This window comes from Apodemus sylvaticus, chromosome 19 (genome assembly GCF_947179515.1).
Source record: "Apodemus sylvaticus chromosome 19, mApoSyl1.1, whole genome shotgun sequence".
Taxonomy (NCBI): Eukaryota; Metazoa; Chordata; class Mammalia; order Rodentia; family Muridae; genus Apodemus; species Apodemus sylvaticus.
Window position 1 is genome coordinate 3,352,443 of NC_067490.1, and position 18,584 is coordinate 3,371,026.

An 18,584-nucleotide genomic window follows, 5' to 3' on the forward strand; every position below is an offset into this window, starting at 1 on the left:
GTACCACCCCTGGGCTTGTCGTCCTTACGGTGTAAGAAAGCAGACCTAGCACTTACTCAAGCCAGTAAGCAGCACTCCTCCCTGGCCTCTGCCTCAGCGCCTGCCTCCAGGGTCCTGCCCTGACTCCCTCCCTTCAGTGATGGAATGAGATAGGAAGTGGAGGATGAAGCTCCTCAAGTCACTTCTGGTCACGGTGTCCCGCCATGGTAATAGAAACCCTTGCTAAGCAGGTGTGGTGTGTGCACACTTAACCCCAGCACTCGGGAGGCAGAGGCAGAGGCAGGCCAGCCTGGTCTACATAGTGAGCTCCAGGACAGCCAGGGCTACAAAGTGAGACTTCATCTTGGAAAACAAACAAACAAACACCAAGAGCTGGGGGTGGGGGGAGCCCTAATAAAGTGTCTAACTTTGGGTTACTATTGCTGTGATGAAACCCCACGACCAAAGCAACTTGGGGAGGAAAGGGTTTATTGAGCTTACACTTCCATATCAAAGTTCGTCAGTAAACCCAAGAGCTCCAGCAGATCAGGAACCTGGAGGCAGAAGTTGCTAAGGAGGCCATGGAAGGGTGTTGCTTACTGGCTTGTCCCTTTCATTGTAGATCTGCATAAGAGTGACCACTAACAACCACTTGACAGACTCAATAGGAGGCTGTCTTAAAATCTCCTCTGCCAAAGGCATGAATCCAAAACCCCCAGACAGACATGCAGGCTGTGTACATATATGGATACATACACAAATGTAATTTTAAAATGTGTGTGTGGGGGGGATTTGGTGTGCTAGTGATACATGCCTTTAATCCTAGCACTTTTCAGATTTATTTTTACTTGGGAGGCAGAGGCAGGCAGCTTTCTGAGTTCTAGGCCAGCCTGGTCTACAGAGTGAGTTCCAGGACAGCCAGGGCTACACAGAGAAACCCTGTCTCGAAAACAAAACAAAACAAAAACAAAAAAGATTTATTTTTACGTAGATGAGTATTCCATCTGCATGTATATCTGTATGCCGGAAGAGGGGATCAGATTTTTAAGCCACCATGCGGCTGCTGACAATTGTATGCAGTAACTCTCAAAAAGCAGCCAGTGCCCTTAACCACTAAGCCATCTCTCCAGCCACCAACCCTAGCACTTTGACTGAGGTTTCTCTATATAGCCTTGACTGGCCTGGAACTCACTACACATGTAGACTAGGGTAGCCTGGCATTCAAGAGACCCATTTGTCAACACACCCATCTCTCTCTGCCTCTCAAGTGCTGGGATTAAAGGCATGCACTACTACACAGGGCAGATTACTTCTTTCTTTTTTGATTTTTTTTTTTTCGAGACAGGGTTTCTCTGTATAGCCCTGGCTGTCCTGGAACTCACTCTGTAGACCAGGCTGGCCTCGAACTCAGAAATCCACCTGCCTCTGCCTCCCACGTGCTGGGATTACAGGCGTGCGCCACCACCGCCCGACTAGATTACTTCTTTCAAAAACTTTTTTTTAAAAAATAAATAAATAAGATTCTTGGGCTGGAGAGGTGGCTCAGCGGTCAAGAGCACTGACTGCTCTTCCAGAGGTCCTGAGTTCAATTCCCAGCAACCACATGGTGGCTCACAACCATCTGTAATGAGATCCGATGCCCTCTTCTGGTGTGTCTGAAGACCGAGACAGTGTACTCACATACATAAAATATTTTAAAAATAGGATTCCTGATATTTCTTCTAATGGATACATCCCTAGACTCGACTCTCTCTCTCTCTCTCTCTCTCTCTCTCTCTCTCTCTCTCTCTCTCTCTCTCTCTGTGCCTGTGTGTGTGTGTGTGTGTGTGTGTGCCCCAAAGCTCTCTGCATGCTAGGCAAAGTGTTCTATCCCTGAGCTATATATCCAGCTGCTTGCTTCTTTTCTTGAAGTTCTTGTCAAATGCTCCTACTCCCATCCAGCGATCGTTCCAGAACACGCTGACATTAAGAGATAGAGAGTTTAAAAAAAAAAACAAAAAAACTTCAACCGCGCCGGGGCATTCATTTTATTAACTCTCGCCATTCAGACGAGCTCCGACTAACTGTAGACTGTAGAGTGGCTGCAACTGTGCGGAACACTCCTCTCGCGGCGAGAGAGTCAAGCCGGACCCCGCCACGGGGCAGAGCCGGTACGCGCTGACGTCACGCACGCACGCACGCGCGCAGCGCCCAGGAGGCTACGGGCGGGGCCGGCGGGGACCTGAGGCCGAGGGACAGCGGCCCGAGCCGGGGCTATGGCGAAGCTGCTGAGCTGCGTCCTCGGCCCCCGGCTCTACAAGATCTATCGGGAGAGAGACACGGATCGGGCCGCGTCCAGCGTCCCCGAGACTCCCACTGCCGTCCCCGCCGCGTCGTCCAGCTCCTGGGTGAGTCGAGTCCCCCCCGGCGGAGAGCATGGTACGGTCCGAGCCGCGCTGGGCTGCGCTCGCCCGGCGCGCCCACTGTGGGAAACGGGGGAGCCCGCTTGTCAAGCGGCGGTCGGTCGGTCGCGCAGTCCGCCTGCGGGCGCTTCCCGGCTCCCTCCCAGTCACGCAGGGCCGGGCCGCCGCCTCTCTCCGCTTTGGAGGAACTCCTCCTCACGCCCACCACCAGGCTTGCTGTTTTTACCCTGCATGGCCGGTCCCAGTTGAGTCTGGAGTCCCCTGCGCGCACTGACGGCTTTGCTCACCTACTCCCAGTTTCTCCCCCGGGCTCTGTTGACTTTCTCTTTAACCTGACTTCGTTTTCAAAGATGACTTCAACATGTCATGTATCCACTTGTGCTCCCTGTACCCCCAAACCTAGCCTGAAAACCAGGGTCTTGCATTCAGGATGGTAGTTTGCCCTCCAAATTATTTTTATTTTTATTGGTTGCAAATTATGATTAGGAGCCTTTCCGAAGTACCCACACGTAGCCACATTCTTCCCAAATCGACTTACGTCAAATGCTATTTCTTCCCCCTTAGAACTGTCATGGACTCTCTCATTTTTGATCTTACTCCTCTCCCCAAATTCACGCAATCATATCTATATCCGGGTTTTGGAAAAAAGAAAAAAAAGAAAAAAAAGACCGGTTTTCCGAATGCTGCTTTCACTTTAGCTTCCAGGCATAACACCCTGTGATTTTTTTTTAGGGTCAGGGGTGAAACGTCAGGCTAGAGGAGTGAAGCTTCAATAGAAGCTGGTGTATCCCAAGAGAAATTGCCAAAGAGGCTAGAACCAGGTGGCACACATTAGGGCTTCTGGAAGGGAGGAAGGGCCTGTCAATTGGCAAGGTCCTTAACAGGCCATCTGTTTTGGCAGGATACGTATTATCAACCTCGGGCCCTGGAGAAACATGCCGACAGCATCCTGGCACTGGTAAGTCAGCTCCAGCTTCTGCCAGTCGAACCCAGCGGCTGCCTCCATGAACTCCTCTCCAACCCTGGAGAAGGCAGCACCCCAGGAGGTGAGGGGTGCTCTGGGCTCCATACAGCAGAACTTGCAGGGAAGACCAGCATATCCCAAGTGCATACAGTTGGCATTCTCCCTTGGGAATTGCTCCTTATGTACCATAAGATTTTTACAGAGCAGCTTGAGCCCTGAGGATAACATATTTACCCTTGGGACTGTCTGTGGGTCTCCAAGTCCTGCAGTCCCCAGTGACCTGTCCTCCCTGGCAACTAACCTCTTCGGCTGCAGGGACAGCTGTTCTCCCTGGCAGAGTCCCTATGGTAATGTTTTCACATCTCTTGGGGACAAAGCCTAGGACTCTGTTGAGTGAGGCCAACTGTGAAGGCTTGATTAACTTGAGTAGACAGAGAGGCCGGTGTTTTCAACGTGATGACATTGTGTCAGCCTCCATTATTGTACTCTGACACACTACGAGGCAACAAATGTTTGTGTCCCTACTGTGTGCTTGGTGTCAGAGCCCAGGCCTGGACAGGGCAGAACAGTGTGTGTGCACAGGCGTATTGACTGCCTGTCTCTGTCTCTGCTGCAGGCTTCAGTCTTCTGGTCCATCTCTTATTACTCCTCCCCCTTCGCCTTCTTCTATTTGTACAGGAAAGGTCAGTGTGCTTTCAAAGGTGGCAGGGTGTGGGGGGGTGTCAAAATGGGCAGGTCACTGGCCAGTGAATCACTCCCCAAAGAGAGAGAGGGGGGTCCCCTGAGAATGGTGTGTTGGACTTCCTCTTCTACCAGGAGCGTTCCCTCTAAGTAGTTGTTCCCAGCCTTCCCAATGCTGCAGCCCTTTAACACAGGTCCTCATGTTGTGGCAACCCGACCATAGCATCATTTCCTTGCTACTTGATAACTGTGATTTTGCTACTGTTATGAATTGTTATGTAAATGGTTTTTGGAGATAGGGGTTTGCCAAAGGGTTCCCAGCACACAGATTGAGAACTGCTGGTCTGATAGAATGGCTAACCCAAAGACAGAGTATGGGAAGAGGTTGTGGGCAAGCTGGGAGAACCACTCAGAGGTCCTATGAGAGTCTCATAACTGTTCCTCTTCCCTCCCAGGTTACTTGAGTTTGTCCAAAGTGGTGCCCTTTTCTCACTATGCCGGGACATTGCTGCTACTACTGGCAGGGGTGGCCTGCCTCCGAGGTAGGCAGAGAGGAGTCTAGTTTGTATCTGACTGGATAAACATTAAGTACTTTTTGCAGATATAGTTTGGGGCTGGGCCCTAGGGAATAACTGAGAACAGTTCAGGATGTGAGCTCTTCCTCAGGTGCCTTACGTCCCACACTGCATGTGTGCATCAGCAATGCACATGAACAAGAAGAATACATTACACAGCTCCTGAACCTCGGCTGGAGACAGCAGCAGTGGCTGCAGACTTTACTATGCACAAAGATATCACACAGTAACCACTCTGTGGGCACTGCATCGTCGGAGTGCAGATCACAGGTGCACTGTTGGGTAGAAGGCATTCAGTTTTCACTTACAGAAGGTTCAAAAGAAACATGAGCATGTGTCCACTCTCTGAGCACTTGGGTTAGAGTGAGGCAGGAAGTTGACAAGTCCCAGGCCAACCTGGGCTACTGTCTCAATAGTGGGACTCTCTCTCAGTCAGTGAATAAGTGTGTAAGTGAAGGTCAGAACAGAGCCGTGTGTGTGTGTGTGTGTGTGTGTGTGTGTGTGTGTGTGTGTGTGTGTTGAGACCCAGAAGACAGCGGGGTGTGGGTCTCTCAAAAGCTACCTACGGGGGATGCCCTTGGCGGGAGATGACTCTGGTCTTTGTTGTTGTTAACTTTATATCCCATCCACACTTTCCCCTCCCTCTTCTCCTCCCAGTATTTTCCTCTCCCCTCCCTTCCCCCTCCACTCCTCCTCCTCTTCTCTTCAGAACAGGAGAGAACTCTCGTGGGTATCGACCAATCTTGGCATATCAGGTTGCAGTAAGACTAGGCGCATCTTCTGTTGAGGCTAGATGAGGCAGCCCAGTTAGGGGAGAGGATGTAAAGGGTAGATAGTAGTGTAGTTAGAGATGCCCCCCCACCCCCGCTCACTCTTTAGAAGTCCCACATGGAGACCAGCTGCACCGCTGTAACTTGATGTGCAGAGGGCGCAGGTCCATCCAACGCGTGCTCTCTGGCTGGCAGTTCAGGCTCTGAGCCCCTGTGGGCCCAGGTTAACTGTTTCTGTAGGTTTTCTCTTGGTATCCTCGACCCTTCTGGCTCCATCACTCCTTCCTCCCCCCTTCAGCAGGATTCCCAAGCTCCATGTGATGCTTGGCTGTGGGTCTCTGCGTCTGTTGCACCAGCTGCTGGCTGAGGACTCTCTGATGACAGCTATGCTAGGCTCCTGTCTGCAAGCACAGCAGAGTGTCTTTAACATTGTCAGGGGTGGGCTCCCTCTCTTGGTTGGGTCTCAGATTGGAACAGTCATTGGTTGGCCTTTCCCTCAATTACATCTTCACGCCCGCATATCTTGTAGGCGGGACAAATTGTAGGTCAAAGGTTTTGTGACTGGTTGGTCCTGCCACTCTCTCCATTGGCAGTCTTGCCTGGTTACAGGAGCTGGCCAGATTCTTTTTTTTTTTTTTTTTAATTAATGTGTGTAGAGGTCTCTGTGTGTGTGAATGTGAGTGTGAGTGTGTGTGTGTGTGTGTGTCCGTGTCCGTCCCTGAATTTGCTTTTGTGTATCTCGTATGCAGACTGCCTCAGAGGCTGGTGGACATTGCATAGCCTGGAAGCAGAGTTGTCGGCATTTGTGAGCCAACAGGTGTAGACACTAGGAACTGAACCTGTGTCCTCTGCAAGAGCCATCTCTACAGCTCCTCATTTGTGTTTTTCACCGTATGTTGTCTGTGGACAGCAGGCCCTTGGACCCATCCTCACTCTGCTACGTTCCTATTTTGCAGTAGACATGAGCACCCGCGTGAGACCCTCAGCTCGCTCGCTCGCTCGTTTGCTTGCTTCCTTCTTGCAGTTTTGCGCTGACACTCGGAGGTCCCAATTGTCTCCCTTGTAGCCTTACTCTCATCTGTTTGCTGGTTTGTGAGGAGAGTGAAGAGAAGAGAGGCGTCAGTCCTGACACCAGGGTCAGCACCAGGGGCAGGGGTGGGAGCAGAAAGCCAGCTCTCCACGCCTGAAGCGGACAGGAAGGAGGCCCACTGTTAGCAGGGCACTAGTAAGGTTGCAGACTGTTTTAACAAGGGGGAGATGATCTGCAAGGTAAGAGACCTGCTAGCTCACAAAAAAGAAACTGTCAGGCCACCAACCCTAGCGAGGCTGAAGCTAGAGAATTGCTGAGAGTTCTGGGCCATCCTAGCCTGGATAATGAATCGCAGGCCAGGCTGGGCCACAGAGTAAAACACTGTTCCAAAGACAAAAAAGAAATAACTGAAGCAGTGTGGGGTGTGGTGTGCACGCCTGCGATCTCGGCTGTGGGAGATTAAAGCAGGTGACTCTGGGGCCAGACTTCATGACATAACGAGCTCCAGGCCAGCTAGAGTTACACAGCAAGACCCAATTCCAGACAAAAACAGCAACGCACAGCAAACAGCCGAGCAGGTGAACATGCTTGCTGCACAAACGTGGTGACCGAGCTCTGTCCCTCCAAGGTCCCACAGTGAGAATAGAGAGCTGACTTTTTTTAAGGTTTATTTATGAGTACACTGTAGCTGTCTTCAGACGCACAGGAAGAGGGCTCAGATCTCATTACAGATGGTTCTGAGCCATCATATGATTACTGGGAATTGAACTCAGGTCCTCTGGAAGAGCAGTCAGTGCTCTTAACCACTGAACCATCTCTCCAGCACAAGAACTGACTCTTGAAGTTGTCCCCTGATCTCCACATTCCTGCTGTGGCACTTGTACGCCCACACTCACATGCACACACACACACACACACAGTGTAATAACGACAATAATGCTAATTAAAACAATAAACCTGAGACTCAGAAGAAGACTCTAGCAGCCAGTTGCTCTGTGCAGGAAAGAGAAGTTGTGTTTCCTGTAGAAGAGGCCCTGACTCCTCCTCCTCCCTCCAGGGTCTCCTGCTCTTCTCTTAATTCCTAGGCATCTGAATCCCCAGTTTACCTGATAGTTTTCTCTCTGCAGGCATTGGCCGCTGGACCAACCCCCAGTACCGGCAGTTCATCACCATCTTGGAAGCCACACATAGGAACCAGTCTGCAGAAAACAAGGTGAGAGGTTCTGGGAGGCGCCGTGTGAGTCCTGCTCCAGAGCTCCAGGCAGCGGCTTCTGTGCGTCTCTGAGTGAGCTGTCCTTCCTGTTTCTAATGGAGACTTTGCTAGGCCATCCCTCTCCTTCTCCACTGCCTGCTCAAGAATTATACACACACAGAAGCATCTGCAGTCTTGAGAAGAGAAGCCTCTGTCCTCACTTCTTTGCACACTTCTGCCACCACACTGGCTTTGTTTGAGGGTGGAAAAGATGGGCAGGTACATCCCACCTGTGCCCGGCAGCAGAGGCTGCCAGCAGGACGCGTCCCTCAAGCTGTGCCAGGCCTCATAAAGCTCCTTCCTGGTGTGAGGGGACCAAACAGACGGGCTCACCATGGCTGCACTGTGGTCGTGCTGCATGGCCAGCCGTTTACAGGGCTTTGTCAGTACACTGCGCGCGCAGCCCTCTCACCAAGAGAGGTGGTGTAATGACCCCCAATTTTACATCTGTGGGAAGAGGAAAGAGGCTAAGAGACCTGCCTCAGAGTGAGGCAGTGGCCTAGGGCAGAGCTGGGCACAGGCTCGAGGCGCGCCCGGCTGAAATGTGCCTTTCCGTTTCATTTCGTTTTGTCATTTACATTTCTAGGTTTTTTTTTTTTTTTTTTTTTCCCTGTTGCTCTTTCTTAGGCGGGTTATTTTTGAAAATGCCAAAAGCATTTCTGTGGCAAAAAAATAAATAATTCTCAAAATAGAGAACTTGGAGCTCTGGGTGTGGGGAGGACAGTGGACTGTGAAGATGCAGCCCTACCTACCGCCCACAGCATGTGCCAGTGCCGTATGAAGACACAGGCCCAGATGGCTCACACGGTAGCCCTGGCCCGGATGCTGTGACGACGGGGAGGGAGGTGGCTATGCACACAGGACTGTAAGAGAGGAAAAGAACCTACTGTGTGCATGAATGCCTGCCTCTCAGTCATGGGACCATCAGTTTGGTCTGCTGGGGGGGTTCCTTCCTTCCTTCCTTCCTTCCTTCCTTCCTTCCTTCCTTCCTTCCTTCCTTCCTTCCTTCCTTTTTCCCCCAAGTCATGGTTTGTCGGTATAGCCCTGTCTGTCCTGAAACTCTCTGTAGACCAGGTGTGGAGGTAATATAGCCAGCCAGCAGCCCGCCCCTCCCCCATCTTTACACTGAAACATCACTCTTGGGGTGAATCAACCTTAGACATTTCTGCATTTTGAATTTTTTTGTTGTTGTTTGGTTTGGTTTTTGTTTCCAAGACAGGGTCATGCAGTGCAGCCCAAGCTTACCTGATGTTTCTGGTGATCCTCTTGCCTCCTGGGGAAGGTCTCAGTATATGCTACAATGGCCTGTCCTGGAAATAGGATCTCACGCCATGTCCCAGGCTAGCCTTCAATTTCACTGTGTATCCCAGGCTGGCCCCAACTTGCAGTCCTGCCTCTGCTTCTGAATGGCGGGATTGGTAGGCATCTGCTGCCGGCCTGACTTTCTAACAGCTTCTTGGTGGCACTGAGCATGCTGTTGAAGCGTCCACCGCAGCTTTAGGTTTTCAGGAAGGCAGGGGTAAGAGTTCTGGGCAGGTGAGCCAGTGGCGGGAACAGCTGCCTGTACCAATATTGTGGTCATAGTCACCTTTCCACTTAGAGTGACAGCCACTGGGTCTCCCTGTGACGTGGGGGCATCCCGCACAGTGCAGGTGTTAAGGGTAGATGGCTGGGCCTCCCCCCAGCTCTCCGTTCCTTTGTCCCCTCTCTGTTCACAGAGGCAGCTGGCCAACTATAACTTCGACTTCAGGAGCTGGCCAGTCGACTTCCACTGGGAGGAGCCCAGCAGCCGGTGAGGCCCCCTTCCTTGTCATCATCTTACCCCCGCCCCAGTCCCAGGCCTACTGCTCCTGACTTTTTCCTTCCCCTCAGGAAGGGGTCCCGGGGTGGCCCTTCCCGCAGGGGTGTGGCCCTGCTTCGTCCAGAGCCTCTGCACCGTGGAACAGCAGACACGTTTCTCAACAGGGTCAAGAAGCTGCCCTGTCAGATCACCAGGTAGGAAACTGGGGTGTGGGAGGCCAGCTGGGGTGAAGGACACACACCAAGGCCCCTGGACTACGCACTTGGATGCAGAGCAGCTCTGCTTGTGGGGCCTAGTGCTGTTTGCTCTGTGTCTCCTGTGGGGAAAGGCTCTGTGAGGCCCAGGCCTCGGGGAGCCCGTGGAGAACCAGAGTGCCAGTGGGCTGCTGCTGCCAACCTCTCGGCGTCTCTCAGGAGTAAGAGGTGCTGTAGTGGAGAGAAGGCCCTGGCTGTTACTGCGCAGGTTCTAGTCCTGGCTCATGGCTCCTTGACATCCCACCTCGGCCTCCACTGTGCCTCAGTTTGTCTATCTGATTAGCTGCCTCACTGGGATTGTTGAGGAGACGAACTGGTAACACTGGGGATGGCTGTGTCTTAGGGTTTCATTGCTGTGAAGAGACGCCATGACTATAACAGCTCCTACAGAGGACAACATTTCACTGGGGCTGGCTTAGTTTCAGAGCTTCAGTCCATCATCATGGTAGAGGCCTGGCAGCGTGCAGGCAGCCATGGTGCTGGAGAAGGAGCTGAGAGCTCTGCATCTCAATCCGCGGGCAGCAGGAGGCGACTGTGAGCCACACTGGGCACAGCGTAAGCATATCAAACCTAAAGCCACCCACAGTGATGTTCTTCCTCCAACAAGGCCATACTTCCTAATAGTGCCACTCTTTGGGGGACGGGGGGGGGGGGGGCAGTCATTCCCGTTCAATCCACCACAGCTACTGTTTTTTATCTGCCTGCTAGCCAGCAAACTCAGTCGTGGGTGCTGATGGTGTCAGACCGGCCTTAGACTCAGACGCCCATCTGTCCCTGCCGAGTACTCACCCTGCTGAGTGTAGCACACTGCAGCAGCTGCTGGGACTGAGCAGCAGGTTCTAGAGCACCAAGGAACGGTTTGACTTAGCTCCGGCTATCGATGGCCTGGATTGGTCCAAAGAGAAAGCAGACGAGGTTTCTGAGGGCGTGCTGGCAGGGCAGCACAGTGTGTGGTGCAGTGTGGTGCCGGGACACAGCCTAGTGGCTGAGCAGCTGTCTGCAGCAATGCCTCATCTGACCTTTCCGTGGGAGCTCACACACTCAGGAAATATCTGCTGAGCTCCTTGGACAGCTCTGATGTGGTCGGCACTGTCACCATGAACATAGCAGCCACGTCTCTGCCTGACCAGAGTGTAACCAGTTTGGTATCTTTCAGGCTACAGATCTTTATAGAAGTTGTGTTTTTTAAAGATTTATTTATTTGTTATATGTAAGTACACTGTAGCTATCTTCTGACACTCCATAAGAGGGAGTCAGATCCCAATACAGATAGATGGTTGTGAGCCACCATGTGGTTGCTGGGATTTGAACTCAGGACCTCTGGAAGAGCAGTCAGTGCTCTTAACCGCTGAGCCATCTCTCCAGCCCATAGAAGTATTTTTATGGGTGGGTTTTTGTTTTTGTTCCACTCTTCCCTGTATTGGTCCTGAATAGAAGATACCGAAACCTGGTATTTTTATTAACAAGTTGTAAGTAGGCTAGACTATAATGACCACATAAATGCCCCATTACTTGCCAAGTGTGTCTAGCTGTGCTTGTTGTGTTCTGTGTGTGTCCTCAGGACCAGCCTCTCTTGGCCATGTGCTCACAGTCCAGCCTGCCCCATGGCGATCTCCTCTGCCCCCCTCGTGCTCCCTGCCTGAGGCCCCATCTTCCTCTATCAAGGTCACAGGCACCAGCCTTTTATTACCCAGAGACTGCAGAGATTGTCTCACAGCACAAGCAGTGACTCTCTGTCGTGTCTACACTGCAGCCTGATCTCCGGACAGAGCACACAAGGCCAACCCCAACACATCTTGACCTGTTCCTAAGTTTTTTGTTTTTTGAGATATGCCCTCATATAGTCCAGGCTAGTCGTAAATGCATGGTGTAGCTAAGGCTGGCCCTGAGCTCCTAATGCTCCCAGGAGCTGAGAGTGCAGGTGTGTGCTCTTATGCCCGGTTCTGTTAGTCTGGAAGTCACTTTAGTGAGTTGCAAACCATGATTTTGTTGTTAGTGGTGCTGGGGATTTTTGTGCACACTAAATGCATTAACAGAATATTTTAATAGCTGCATTTATTTATTGTACCTAGAAATTATCTGATAAAACTCTCAGAATTATATCCAAGCAGTCCCTAATTTGGTATAGTTTGAGTTTTGGATTCTTTCCCTGGCCTAGCAATGTGCAGCTCTGTGCCCCGTGCCAGGCAGGGGTTGTGAGCCACGGCCCGGCCAGCAGGAGGGCTCCTCCTGCAGGTTATGGGGTCAGGTCATTTGCAGCCTGGCATTTCCTCCTCCTGACAGTTTTTTCGGGCCATGACCCCTTGGTAGGTCGAGGAGGAGCTGTGTAATCATATTGTACAATAGAAAACGGGTTTTTTTTTTGGGGGGGGGTTGTTTTTGGCTTTTTGAGACAGGGTTTCTCTGTGTAGCCCTGGCTGTCCTGGAACTCACTCTGTAGACCAGGCTGGCCTCGAACTCAGAAATCTGCCTGCCTCTGCCTCCTAAGTGCTGGGATTACAGGCATACACTACCACTGCCCGGCCAGAAAATGGTTTGGGTTTGCTTTTATAGTGCTGGGCTCAAACCAAGGGGGTGCCAGGCTCACCGTGCTCACTGAGCGCTGAGAGGACCAGAATGCAAGGGCTGAGATGAAGCCCTGGACCCTGCTTGGGCTAGGATTCACTAACCCGTGTTCCCACAGCTATCTGGTGGCGCACACCTTGGGGCGCCGGATGCTGTACCCAGGCTCCGTGTACCTGCTCCAGAAGGCCCTCATGCCTGTGTTGCTACAGGGCCAGGCCCGACTGGTGGAAGAGGTGAGCCCCTACTGGCTGCTGGCCTCATCTTCTGAGGGATGTGGCCCCTGCCCCTCGTGACCAGGTCTTTGCATCTCTCTTGCTCAGTGTAATGGGCGCCGTGCAAAACTGCTCGCCTGTGATGGGAATGAGATTGACACCATGTTTGTGGACCGGCGGGGGACAGCTGAGCCCCAGGGGCAGAAGCTGGTGAGAGAGGGCAGGGAGCCAAAGGGGGTGGTGGGCGGCAGTAAAGACTCTGGGCCCCAGTGCTACAGAACCTTTCCTGTGGAATCACAGTTAATAATGTCATTTTCCAGCTCCAGCCAAGGACCTCCTCATAGGAAAGCTGAGAGGGAAGTGTGGAGGGGGGGCATAGCTTAGGTGGTAGAGGACTTGCTGTGAGTATGCATGAAGCCCTGGCTTTCATCCCCAGCCCCATACGCACTGAGAACTGGATTGTGTACCTGTAATCCCAGCACCCAGGAGTGCAGAGAAGAGGATCAGAAGTCCAGGGCCAGGGCCAGGTAGATAGTGAGGAGGTGCAGTACTCACCGCGCAGGTGAGGGGACCCGAGTTCTGATCTTGAGAACCTGTGTAAAGCCTGGCATGGCGGCCCCCGTCGTCCAGCACTCCTGTGGGAGGAGGCAGGGGACTCCTGGGCACTCTGCCAACCATGCACCATAAAGACCCTGCCTTGAAGTCGGAGGTGAGGGGTGACAGTGGAGGTGTCCTTCTCACTGCCACACATGTGCTGTGGATCACAAACACACAGTCAGCCTGTGTCTCAAAAATGTAGTAAAAGTTTAAAGACGAGAACATCTTAGCGAACTGGGATGTCACCATAGCACGTGCAGCCCGACAGGTGTTCGGCACCAGAGTTGAGGAGGGGTGGAGGAAGCGCACATAAAGTCAGGCATGGTGCCCCTGGCCTCCCAGAGGCAGAGGCTCTGATGGTTCAGGTGCTCTCACATCCTGAGTTCAAGGCCTGCCCAGGAGAAACAGGACCTGTCCTACAGCAGCAGATGGTAGACAGGATGGTGATGCAGGAGGCCAAGGCAAGATTCTGGGTTTCAGCCCACTTTGAACCACCTAGCGAGACCTGGCCTCAAAAGAACAGAACTAGCATTGACACATGCAAGGCCAGCCTGTGAGGTGGGCCTGTCTGTGCGCTCTGCAGATGGGGTTGTCCACTGAGTGGCCATTGGTGCTCTCACAGCTGAGTAGCAGTGCTGAGCAGCTGGGCCCCTAAGGCGACTCTAGCCTGGGACAGCACTGCACAGGCGGCCAGGGGGCTGGCTTCTGCTTCGGCTTCTGCCGTCCGCCACCATTCCCAGCACAGAGCACCATAGAGGGCAGTGAGAAAGAGCAGTGTCTGCACACCTAGAAGAGCCCAGACCCGTGAACATGGGCTCTGGGTTCCACCCCAGCTGTCCCCAAGCCCCCTCATCCCATCCTATTAGAGGTCTCCTGGTGGCATCTCAGGGAAAGCGGCCACTGTGCTGGCGGCCTGAGGCCCCGCTGCACAGCACCGTTGCCCCTTGTTGTACCGACTGCCCCAGCCCAGCTCTCTCCCAGCCCTCCTCTGCTTGCTCCCCAGGTGATCTGCTGTGAGGGGAATGCGGGATTCTATGAGGTGGGCTGTGTCTCCACGCCCCTAGAAGGTAGGCACATGGCTCGCGCCTTTCATCGCAGCCTTTGACCTGAATGTGTCCCCTCCTACACTGACCTCCTGCTGCCCAGGGTGAGGGCCAAGTCTTTCACTTCTCAGGGAATGTCCACTCCGGCCTGTTAACTTTGCATCCTTCCCTGGGGTGCCTGTGTTAAGCATACTTGTCCCCCTGCCCCAGCACAGTCCCATGACTCCCCTCCCGCCTCCCTGTGTTACAGCTGGCTATTCTGTCCTGGGCTGGAATCATCCAGGCTTTGCTGGAAGCACGGTGAGACCCTCTCTGAAGACTTGTCATTTCCCAGAATCCTGTGCATCTGTCTTCCTCTGCTCAGCCATGGGAAGGCCTTCACATACCTGTGACCTGGGTGCTGGGGAGCTGCAGCCCCTCCTCCCGCGGCAGTCGGGGACACAATGGGTCACATGATCTCTGTGTTACAGGGTGGCTGCAAGAAGGATCCACACTAGGTGAGCTCTCTGTGGCTGACTCTCCTGCTTCTGCCCGTCTCCCTGCAGGGGGTACCATTCCCACAGAACGAGGCCAATGCCATGGACGTGGTGCTTCAGTTTGCCATCCACCGCCTGGGCTTCCAGCCCCAGGACATTGTCATCTACGCCTGGTCCATTGGAGGCTTCACTGGTACCTGCCTCCCTGCTCACCCCTGCCCAGTAGATACGGGCACAGCGTTGTGGCTTCCAAGGAGGGGTGGATGGAGTCTTTTAGAGAGGTTGGAAGTAGATAACGCCTACATGAAGGGACCCAATCCTATTTCTTGTTCTGCTACTAGCCACGTGGGCAGCCATGTCCTACCCAGACATTAGTGCTGTTATCCTGGATGCCTCCTTCGATGACTTGGTGCCCTTGGCCTTGAAGGTCATGCCGGACAGCTGGCGTGAGTGAGGCTCCCATGCTGGCTCTCCCTGGGGAGGGTGGCAGCACGGCCTCTTCTGCCTGGGTGCTGTCAGCTGCGGGGAGAGAGGCCACCATTGCTGAGCAGGTCTTCCCTGCCCGGTGGACAGTGGGGACCTGTGTGTCAGGCAGGCTCTTCATCTCCCTGTCCTTTACGGTGTCCATTGTAGGAGCCCTGGTGACCAGGACTGTGAGGCAGCATCTCAACCTTAACAACTCGGAGCAGCTGTGCAGGTGAGGGTGGCCGCAGCGCCCTGGGGTGCTCAGGTGTGCTAAAGGGGAAAGTGTCTGCAAGCGGCCACTGGCCCAAGCTGGCCCAACCCTTCCTGGGTCTAGGAGACCCTGAGTTTACTCACTTCTGATCTGGCAATGAAGGGTTAAGCCTGGCTCCCAGGGCCAGACTGAGCCTGTGCCCTTCTTAAATCTGTTACTCCTGCCTCAGCTGTGGCCGGCTCTGTCTGAGCTCTCCCTCCCTGCTGCTCTGTTCTGAAGGTTCCAGGGCCCGGTGCTGCTGGTCCGGAGAACCAAGGACGAGATCATCACCACCACGTGAGTGCCTGGGCTCTGCCTTCTCTCACCTCTGTCCACTGTGGACCCAGCTTCCGCCAACCGCGGTTAACTCTTGTCTCCCCCAGGGTTCCTGAGGACATCATGTCCAACAGAGGCAATGACCTCCTGCTGAAGCTCCTGCAGTTCCGGTGAGCTCTGGGAAGAGACACACCTCAGTACTCACACAGCATGGCGACAGTGGGGGTTGGGCGCTGAGGTGTGAATTGGTTCTGTTGTGTCCCATTCTGCCTGTGCTCCTCCCAAGGTACCCTCGTGTGATGGCGGAGGAGGGGCTCAGAGCTGTGCGGCAGTGGCTGGAGGCCTCCTCCCAGCTCGAGGAAGGTGAGGGATCCAGAAACTGGTGGGCGGGGCCTGGCAACTAGAGCCTGCTGACACACTCCTGTTCCGCAGCCTCCATTTACAGCCGCTGGGAGGTGGAGGAGGACTGGTGCGTGTCTGTGCTCCGCTCCTACCAGGCAGAGCACGGGCCTGATTTTCCCTGGAGTGTGGGTAAGGAGGGGCTGGGTGTGGAGGGCTCCGAGGAGGGGAAGGACGGGCGTTCCTGGTGCAGGATTGGAGGGCCATGTCTCTGTCCGCAGGGGAGGACATGAGTGCAGATGGACGGAGGCAGCTGGCGCTGTTCCTGGTGAGCTGGAGTTGGGTGAGGGGCAGGGCCTGCGTGGAGGGCCTCACAGAGCCCGTGCAGGGATGCTAGGGTGGGAGAGTAGGTGCGCAGGTTCTGAGGGGATGCTGCCTCTACTTACCTGCCCTGCCTTCCTCCTCAGGCTCGGAAGCATCTACACAACTTTGAGGCCACACACTGCACTCCGCTCCCAGCCCAGCACTTCCAGATGCCCTGGCACCTCTAGGGACCACATTTTAGACTCTTCTGGAAGGACAAGATAGGAGGAGACACAGGGGATGCTTTTGTGACTCTTCACGTTACTGTTCAGTCTGGGCAGTGGGGACCCCCGGCCACCGTCCTCCTGCACAGCTCCCTATCTACATGCAAGCACTTAGCTCTCCCCAGACACACCTGCATTAAATGAATGATTTATTCCTAATAATTAATAAAAAGGTATTTTTTCTACAATCTGGCTGATTGTGAGATTTTCCAGATGTCCAGACAGCTAGTGGCTACAGCAGGGGGAGCAGACGCCCCGGAGGCTGAGGCTGGCTTAGCTTCACCTCGGCCATCATGTACCGGGCCTACCATCCAATCCAGGCCTTCCCTGCTGGTGCCCAGTGTTCACACAGCTCCGTGGCTCTCACTGCTTGCCCTGGCCTTCTGCGGCAGCCTGGGGGACAGGGCGGGTCCGAATGCCCTCCTTTATGACTGTACCGTGTCATGTACAGTTTTGTCTCCTCAGCGTCTCTCCTGAAGCTCCTTCCCCACCCCACCCCCACCTTCCTTGCTCAGCCCTCCTTATCTCCACTAGGAACAGGGAGTGAGTCCTGCAGCAAGCCAACCCCGTGCCTGTCCTCAGCCTGACACCAAGTCTGTCCACATACCCTGTCTGCAAGTCAGCAAACAGGGCCAGCGGGGACCGAGGGCCAGGCAGCGAGTCCTGTCCTCCCAGCTGAGCCTGAGGAAATGGGAGCCTCACAAGACAACACTACACAACCTGAGGGACGGGACGATGCGCTGGCCTCCTGTCCTTGCAAACTTCTCCGTCAGGTGATGTAACCCGGCCCCACTGCCCGGGCCACTGTTCCGAACAAGATGCTGAATCAGTGCTTGGTGCTAGCGCCAGCTCTGGTTTCTGTGTGACCCTCTCACCGTGAGGCTGCGCGCCTGTCAGCTCAGCAGCTCAGTGACAGTGTTCCGGTGACAGGTGATACGACTAAGGTTTGGGGTTAGAAGAGCGGAAATGGCCATAGTTTCTGAATATTCTGCCTTTGGCAAACAGCAGGGGGAGAGCTGATATTGGTGACCTCTCTGCCACACCCAGGAGGTAGACAGGGTAGGACGTGTAGCAAGAACCTACTCTGGGCAGGGCAGGGTGGCATACACTCAGGCAAAGGCAGATCTGAGTTCAAAGACTGTTCTACACAGCAGGTTCCAGGTCAGACAGGGCTTTGGAGCCTTACTATATAGTAAGACTGTCCAAAAAAAAAAAACCAAAAAAACCCCGCGAAGTCGAGTGTGCTCATGACCTAAGCTTACCCTACCATTTGAGGCGTAATTCGTGGAACTGTCCGTCCAGCCCAGGGACCTGTGGTCTTATATCCCCTACCTTGGGACACAGGAGTGCCCCCTTCCTGGACAGCCATCAGGGAATATCACCCTGCCACCTTCTAGGACATATGGTACCGATCAGGAGGAGCCCTTAGGTGTCTTAAGTAACAGTGAGAGGCAGCCGCTCACCGTGTGGCTTGTGGACTCCCCCCACCGCCCAGGGCTGGAGTTCACTACAGATGACTCACTCTCCCTGTCCGTAACCCCAGGGTGGGGACTGGCCCTCTGCCCCTTTCTCACCCTGTATACTAAGGTCAGCAAGCTGAGGGAAAGTCCACTGAATAGCCCTGCCCCACCCCAGCCACTAGGGCTCTAGGCCCTGCTGCTCCAGACACCAGAGAGGACCTTCCTGACACCCAGGCACCTGAGGAGCTAGGCCAATGGAGGGGAGACGGCCTCTGGAAGGATAGCTGTTATAAAACAAAAATACAACAAACTGAGCAAAGGGGGGGTCTCTAAACCTTGGACAGGAACACATCACACCTCACCGTCACTGACCAGGATCTAGGCCTGCACTGCTCTGAGTGCAGGCTGAAGATTTACTCCAAGCCCATGAAGAGAAAATGTTTCCTCCAAAGCTGTCAAAACAGATCAAGGGGCTGGGTGGTGGTGGTGCACGCCTTTAATCCCAGCACTTAGGAGGCAGAGGCAGGCGGATTTCTGAGTTGGAGGCCAGCATGATCTACAGAGTGAGTTCCAGGACAGTCAGGGCTACACAGAGAAACCCTGTCT

The 18,584-nt window shown here is 53.9% G+C and overlaps 1 protein-coding gene across 2 annotated transcripts; it reads left to right on the plus strand.

Annotated features, from left to right (window-relative positions):
- Window positions 1-2,154: 2,154 nt before the first annotated feature.
- On the plus strand, window positions 2,155-16,706 carry Abhd16a (abhydrolase domain containing 16A, phospholipase). 2 transcript variants are annotated; one of them, XM_052163227.1, is made up of 20 exons: window positions 2,157-2,366; window positions 3,283-3,339; window positions 3,962-4,028; window positions 4,482-4,568; window positions 7,529-7,614; window positions 9,372-9,445; window positions 9,526-9,648; window positions 12,392-12,506; window positions 12,594-12,695; window positions 14,086-14,149; window positions 14,376-14,425; window positions 14,671-14,794; window positions 14,943-15,047; window positions 15,235-15,298; window positions 15,557-15,613; window positions 15,700-15,762; window positions 15,879-15,955; window positions 16,025-16,123; window positions 16,213-16,259; window positions 16,399-16,706. In XM_052163227.1, exons 1-20 carry the CDS (start codon window positions 2,235-2,237, stop codon window positions 16,480-16,482), a joined length of 1,677 nt encoding a protein of 558 aa, XP_052019187.1. In that variant the 5' UTR covers window positions 2,157-2,234; the 3' UTR covers window positions 16,483-16,706. The 2 variants fall into 2 exon arrangements, with proteins under 2 accessions (XP_052019188.1, XP_052019187.1); XM_052163228.1 differs by lacking the exons at window positions 16,025-16,123; window positions 16,213-16,259; window positions 16,399-16,706 and having other exon boundaries at window positions 2,155-2,366; window positions 15,507-15,613.
- The last annotated feature ends 1,878 nt before the right edge of the window (window positions 16,707-18,584 follow it).

What these genes read in the sequence shown, in the direction of transcription:
- Abhd16a (XM_052163227.1), top strand. Translation starts at nt 2,235, where the DNA reads ATGGCGAAGCTGCTGAGCTGCGTCCTCGGCCCCCGGCTCTACAAGATC. An exon ending in CTGCCCTGTCAGATCACCAG is followed by an intron (nt 9,649 to 12,391) that starts GTAGGAAACTGG and finishes GTGTTCCCACAG; the next exon opens with CTATCTGGTGGCGCACACCT. An exon ending in TGTCTCCACGCCCCTAGAAG is followed by an intron (nt 14,150 to 14,375) that starts GTAGGCACATGG and finishes CCTGTGTTACAG; the next exon opens with CTGGCTATTCTGTCCTGGGC.